The following is a 6,738-nucleotide window of genomic DNA, read 5'->3' on the forward strand; positions in this document are numbered from 1 at the left end:
TTTTTTTCAATCTTAAAAATTCAACACCCAAACACATATTCAAAAAGAATTTGAATTATATTCAACATCCAAACATATTTTTATTGTCTTGAAATTCGCAATCAGATTCAGAATATTATTCATATTCGAAATATTCAACACCCAAACGCACCATTAGGCATTCGCAAGCTTTCAATATGCATTCCTTAGTGCCATTGCTGGATTTTTTGATTTTTTTTTTTTTTAGTAACCCCAGCCACTAAAATTTGATAATCCTTGATACTTTAATATGTTCATTAACTTGTTACGACCAAGAGTGTTTTTTCACGCCTTTTTTGGCGAGACGAGGGCTCGGAGGATATAACAATTAATTCTTAAATATATATGATACGTTTACAACTTTTATACAATTTATATAAAACTCCAATAATTTTTTATTTTTTGTTTAAAATAAACAGTTAGATATGTAATATTCACGTGTAAGAAAACAGATCAAATAATTAGTTTAACAAAAAATTTATTAAAATTATAAACATATCATATCTTTCAGAGACGGGGGAGGGAGGCTGGCAGGGGCCATGGGCTCCCCCAATTTCCTTGAAAAAAAAAATTTCTTAGGTTAAAAAAAAAAAATCTCAAAAAAAAAAATATATATATATAAGCTAAAAAGCTAAAAATTTAGCCTATTAGTCCCTACCACTAATTTTTTTTTACCACCGGCCCCTGCCCATAAGGACTTCTGGCTCCGTCCCTGATATCTTTGATTGTTATGTCAGGAGAATTTTCCCACCCAGAAAATACCGAGTTGTCGAGGTTTCCACGTGGTATAGCTATGATTTATCGCACGTGTATTTTTTGTAGAGACAGATGGACTCACTTTCATGGGCCGGTTTGGCCTGAAAGCGTTCTAAGCCCAGGTGGGCTAATGTCAGGCTAGCAGCCCAACATTTAGTGGCCCTGTCCATTAACATACTTTACGGTCTCTGCTTTCTCTCATTGAAATTCTCTTCCTAGAACTTGCTCGTAGCATTAGAATGGTGCAGGCCAAAAATGTCATCAAAGAGGGCTACGATTCCGAGAAAGAACTTCCTCATAGCACTATCCAAGGTATGTTCTTCACGCAACTCATCATATTCAATCAAAACTGTCACTTTGCTGAGAAATCTCAGCACTGACGCTGAAAGATCAGATTTTCAAAACGCTAATGGATATTACTCAGATAATTATTTAGAATATCTGCAAAACCCTAGTGGGTATTCTGAGAATGTATACAAAACGGTGCAGTATTAAATTAGCCATTACATAATTTCAAGGATTTGGGCGGTCTCGGTGAAAAAGAAGCGACTGTCTCTTAGAGGCGGAGAGGACAATCCGGTCCCATGGCGGAGGGTTCTCACAAGCAGCCACAAGACGAGCCCTGTAGAGTCCTCGAATTCTACAGTGGCATTGGTGGCATGGTATTACGCTTCCAAAACCCTAAAATTTTATTCTTCTCTTCTCTCTATCTGTGTGTGTGTGTGTGTTGAATAGATTGATGCTTATTTTATGGTTTGGTTAGAGGTACTCGCTGATGAAGGCGGGCGTGAATGCGAAAGTAGTGGAAGCCTTCGATATAAACGACAAAGCCAACGATGTCTACGAGCACAACTTTGGTCACCGTCCCCATCAGGTTTTTGCTTAAATTGCTATATACTGCTTGTTTTCCTTTCAGAATTAGGATTCCAGGGTGCAACTCTGTGCTCACAATTGATAGATGCAATATTGTGCTGCTGAATTCTTTGCTAGAATGTTCATATTGATTATACTGTCTAATGCTTCATTTAAGTTAATGTAGTTTTCCACTTGATTACACATTGTAATGGTTAAAATTTGATCGTTCATCACTACCCAGTTTTGAATATTTGGTGTTAGGTTTTTAATCATCCAAGAAAATGGATTTTACTAGTCAATAGATTGAAAAATTTGTGCTTACCTAGTTTGTCTTTGAGCTGTTCCAAAAAAGGGTGGCTTCGTACTAGTCATTTTCAGCATGTTTATTTTTGTGCTTTGAGCTGCTAAAAAAATCAGGTTTTCCTAATTTCCTTTAGGCTTCAAATCGTTGGTGTTTGGCTTTTTACTTACTGTGTCAAAGAATTCTCCTTTGTTTGTCTTGTCCTAAATTTGTTGACCGGCATAGGGTAATATTCAGAGCCTGACGGCTGCTAATCTCGACAGCTATGGGGCGCATGCGTGGCTTCTTTCTCCTCCATGCCAACCTTACACTCGGCAAGGTGAGTCATTGATGCTTCTTGCTTTATGGATTATTTTGTTAATTGGTCGATAGTTTCACAAGATATCTTATGATTAGGTCTCCAAAAGCACTCCGGTGATGCTAGGGCATTGTCTTTTCTCAAGATTCTTGAACTTATACCACATACATCACAGCCTCCAAGTATGTTATTTGTGGAAAATGTTGTTGGATTTGAGGTTTGTTCTTAACATTTTGCTCAATGCTTGAATTTTAATTTCTTTGCGTGGTTGCAGATATCTGTCCTTTTCTGCTCAAGTAAATCTTTTTGCTTACTTGTTCAATCCTTTTTTTTTCTCTTTGGTTGCAGACATCTGATACGCACACTGAAATGATTGATATATTGGCAAAAACAAACTTTGTTGTACAGGAGTTCATATTGAGCCCTTTACAATTTGGCATCCCATATTCCAGGCCACGTTATTTTTGCCTGGTACTCTCTCTCTCTCTCTCTCTCTCTCTCTCTCTCTCTCTCTCTCTCTCTCTCTCTCTTAATTTGATTTTATTAATTAGAGCTTTTTATTTGCATTTGTTATTATTTTTACCTTGCTTTTTAAAAATAGTTTCCTAAACTTTGGAATTGACAATTTCAGTAGGGTTTTGATTCTTAAGAAATCGGCTCAGAAAGTTGAAAGGGTTCAGTTTAAAATTATTAATCAGCTTATGATAACATTGGATTAATTTATTTCTGCTTCACTCAACAAGATAGTGAGGTCGATATATGATTTGCCAAGCTATTATTGGAATTATCTATTTTTAAAACCGTCAGTTTTGAATCAAATTAGGGGCCATTGTTTGGTGCTGTGATGAAGTCTTGGGCTACCAAGTTCACATGTACGATACAAGTCTTGAGAGTGACTACTTCATGCAAAAAATGCTAAATGGTAGAACCGTGTCCAATCCACCCCTCCGAGGACCTCATTTAGGTGGGACCAGCACTGGGTAATGACCCTTAATCAGTTTTGAACCAAATTGAGTTCCAAGTTGACTGATAATTAGTCATTTAATGGACCTGGTTAGTTATTCTGATAGTACGCTTTTAGGTAAAAATTTGTATAGCAATTGGTTTTCTGTTGATTTTTTTTCTTCTTCTCAGAAAGTAGATTTGTGCCAATTTTATGAATTGTACTTATATAATCTTTGGCCAGATAATTTTTAACTTAAAAACTGAGGTAAAGGCCCCTTTCCACATTTTTTTTTGATAAGTTAAAGGCCCCTTTCCACATATTCTGTAAAGGTGATCTTGTTGGAGATGGGTGCTCATGGGGTTGATATCTTTATTCAATGGGACTATAGAAGCTTCGATTTCACCCTTGATGGTTGAATAATCATGTTTATAGATATGTATTTTTTTTTTATTTCTCATATAAGATTTTAGTTATTCAGGATTTGAGAACTCATGTTATTCATCTTTTCAAGAGCCTTTGAGTCTATGTGTATGACCCATATTTGTTTTACTTTACAGGCAAAAAGGAAACCTTCATCTTTTCAAAATCAACTCCTCAATAACAGGCTGCTTTGGTCCCCAAGCCCATTGTTTGGGTGTGATGATAACACTGTGGCCATTGAACATGATCAATCACAAGAGAGCTGGGATAAATTGCTCCAGTCATGTGAGCCAGTAGAGAAATTTCTTGAATTCAAGAATCATAGCGACCAAATGGTTACCGAATCTGTTTTTTTGGGCAGCACCATTGTTCCTATAGATGCTTATGGAGCTCTGGAGAAAAGCGATAATGCGAATACCCATAATGATAATTCTTTAAACCAGTACCTTGTTCCATTAAGCTTGATAGAGCGGTGGGGAAATGTTATGGGTATCCTTTATTTCGTTTCCTTGTCATTATTGACATCTCCTATTCACTATGTCATTGTTTATATTGACCATCTCTCTCTTTCATTCTCTCGCTAAAGATATCCTTAAAGACTTTAGATATTGTCTATCCTGATTCAAAGCGTTGCTGTTGTTTTACCAAAAGTTATTATCGGTATGTGAAGGGGACTGGCTCACTTTTGGCTACTGTCCAGGTATGATTTCATTGAACTTGTGGATAGGTACAGAACCACATGTTTAGAGTTGGGACTACAAGTTGAGCTAATTGGATGATGCATGCCCCAAAAGAAAAAACTCAATTGCTTTCAAAGCTAAAAAAGAAAAAGACTTACTGTCCATATCTTTTTAAACACTGATACACTTTTGGATGATATTTAATGACATTATTAATTTTAGTCATTTTCACCTGGCTGTACGAGTTTGATCCAAACAGTCATTTTATGGATCAACATCCTGCTTGGGTTTCAAAATATTGGGTTGGATATTTGACATGACACTTTGTGTCAAGTTCTGGTGTACGTGACAAAACTCTGAATAATTATGTTACATCTTGTTCTGTGTAGTTTGTGCAAGAAAATTCTTACTTCTTGATACTTGCTCCTTTTTAATTTTTTTTTCCGCTGCTGGTGTCTTTTTAATAGTATCTTGCTATGGTTTTTCTGTAGTCATGACTTGTATAAATTGGTGGGCATGCAGCCAAAGAAGAAAGGCAAATCATCTTCATTGAAGGAGCAGTGCCTCAGATTTTTTACTCCTAGGGAGGTATGTGCATTCTGTTCAATCTCTTTATTCTCCTTTCTTTTTTCTTTTTTTAATTGTGAAAGATGTCTTCCCCTCCCCCCAAAATTAGGTTGCTAATCTACATTATTTTCCGGAAGACTTTCACTTTCCGCAGCACATAAGTCTTAGACAACGGTATGTCTATATATAATATTTATACAGATTTTTTTTTTTTTTTGGTGGAAAAAATGGAAATTGAATCTTTGTTCACCGCTGATGAACCGGAGTTTGCTATATCTGCAAAATCAGCTACCACCTTTAAAAAGATCATTGTAGAAGATGGTCTTGAAATAATATGCTAAATGATTCAGTTGCTTTTGCTGCAGGTATGCATTGCTGGGTAACAGTTTAAGTATAGCAGTGGTTGCTCCCTTACTCCGATATTTATTTGAGGAACCACCTGTTCAAAACATGCAGATTTTTCCTTCCAATGGTGCATATATCCATAGCTAATTTCTAGCCTTGTGATGAGATCAACTTGATAATCAAATATTGCCGCAAGTTTTGAAATTATTAGGACCTAGGTATCACCCTAACTTTTATCACATCTCTCCTCTCTCATATACTAGGAGGCTTAACAGTCTACCACTGGTTCAAGATATTGCCAGTGTTGTTAGACAAACAAATATTGGCAGGTTGCAAATACACGGACACTGTTGTATCAATTGTCTTTGGATTGGATCCACAAATTAGGCCATTCGAATTTTAGTGAAATTCGGGCCACTTAAGAAAGGGGGCTGTGGGATTCACTTGCCCCGGACAAGTGGGCCTTGCATTCTAGGCCGTCCGGAACAAGTGCACCCTCGTAGTCCCCTCGTAAGTTATTCAAATTTCAATGAAATTTGGGCAGTCTAATTTTAGGGGTTCCTCATCGACTTTGTATTGTGTGGCACAAGACTTGCATTGGTTTATGTTTGAAGACGGCAGAGAGCGTTGAAAAAAAAAATGATAATGATTAAGAAAAAACACTAGTGTCTGAAGGCAATGATGGTTTTATTAATTGTGATTTTACAGATTTTGTGGTAGAGTGAGTGAAGCATAACCAAAAGCAGTCAAAGCTTTTTTCAAAAAAAAAAAAGCAGTCAAAGCTGCAACTCTCTCTCTCTCTCCCCACTCTTCTGACTTCTGAGTGAGCACTCTCCTAGCCCAGCCCAACCTGAGCTTCAGCTCCTACTAAACGGCAGGGGAGTCTTTGCCCCTCTGCCAGTTTAACAACGCGCCGTTGAACACATTAAAGGGGTTTTAAGATTTGGATCCTGCTGGCTGCTGTTAGTCTAAAACAAAATAGTTTTAGTATTTTTGGTATGATCGGCAAGTGAGTGAACAGAAAAGTGGAGAAATAATTTTTGAATCAGTAAAAAATAATAGATGTGATATAAAGTAAAAATAATTTATATAGAAAAGTGAAAAAATTTTGTATTGTAGTGAATTTTTTATTTATTTGAATAGTAATAAAAAAAATATTGATATGATATAAAAAGTGAAAATAACTAGAATATTTTGTGGTTGATTGTTTTTAAAAAATATGGAAGAAAAATTAAATTTTTTTGTGTTACTAGCCAAACAAGGCCTTAGAGCACTAGCAGCAGTTACCTTATATTGATTCTCTTTCTTATATTTATGAAAAATTTAATGAAAAACATTAAAAAACTTTACATAGCAGATGCCTTATATTTAGATGAGGGAGTTGAGAATGAATAATAATTTTTTATGTATATATATCTACTATTCTTTTCCTATGTATTATTTTAATATAAAAAAATATATATTTAATTGATATAGAAAGGAGAGAAAAAGTAGGAAATAGAGAAAAAGAATAAAATAAGAGTAAAAAAATAATATTTAATTGATATAAGGA

At 35.6% G+C, this 6,738-nt stretch overlaps 1 protein-coding gene across 6 annotated transcripts; it reads left to right on the forward strand.

The window, feature by feature from the left end:
* The first annotated feature begins 964 nt into the window (after positions 1–964).
* On the forward strand, positions 965–5,545 carry LOC133872072 (tRNA (cytosine(38)-C(5))-methyltransferase 2). Of its 6 annotated transcripts, none has more exons than XM_062309584.1 (11): positions 965–1,086; positions 1,293–1,436; positions 1,538–1,648; positions 2,156–2,249; positions 2,327–2,445; positions 2,577–2,699; positions 3,732–4,083; positions 4,200–4,294; positions 4,797–4,862; positions 4,951–5,015; positions 5,207–5,545. In XM_062309584.1, exons 2-11 carry the CDS (start codon positions 1,359–1,361, stop codon positions 5,331–5,333), a joined length of 1,230 nt encoding a protein of 409 aa, XP_062165568.1. In that variant the 5' UTR covers positions 965–1,086; positions 1,293–1,358; the 3' UTR covers positions 5,334–5,545. The 6 variants fall into 6 exon arrangements, 4 of the variants coding, with proteins under 4 accessions (XP_062165568.1, XP_062165567.1, XP_062165569.1 ...); XR_009900929.1 differs by having other exon boundaries at positions 973–1,086; positions 1,264–1,436; positions 4,223–4,294; positions 4,766–4,862; positions 5,207–5,281; XR_009900928.1 differs by having other exon boundaries at positions 973–1,086; positions 1,264–1,436; positions 4,223–4,294; positions 5,207–5,281.
* Positions 5,546–6,738: the final 1,193 nt, after the last annotated feature.

The sequence above is a fragment of the Alnus glutinosa genome, chromosome 6 (genome assembly GCF_958979055.1).
Source record: "Alnus glutinosa chromosome 6, dhAlnGlut1.1, whole genome shotgun sequence".
Taxonomy (NCBI): Eukaryota; Viridiplantae; Streptophyta; class Magnoliopsida; order Fagales; family Betulaceae; genus Alnus; species Alnus glutinosa.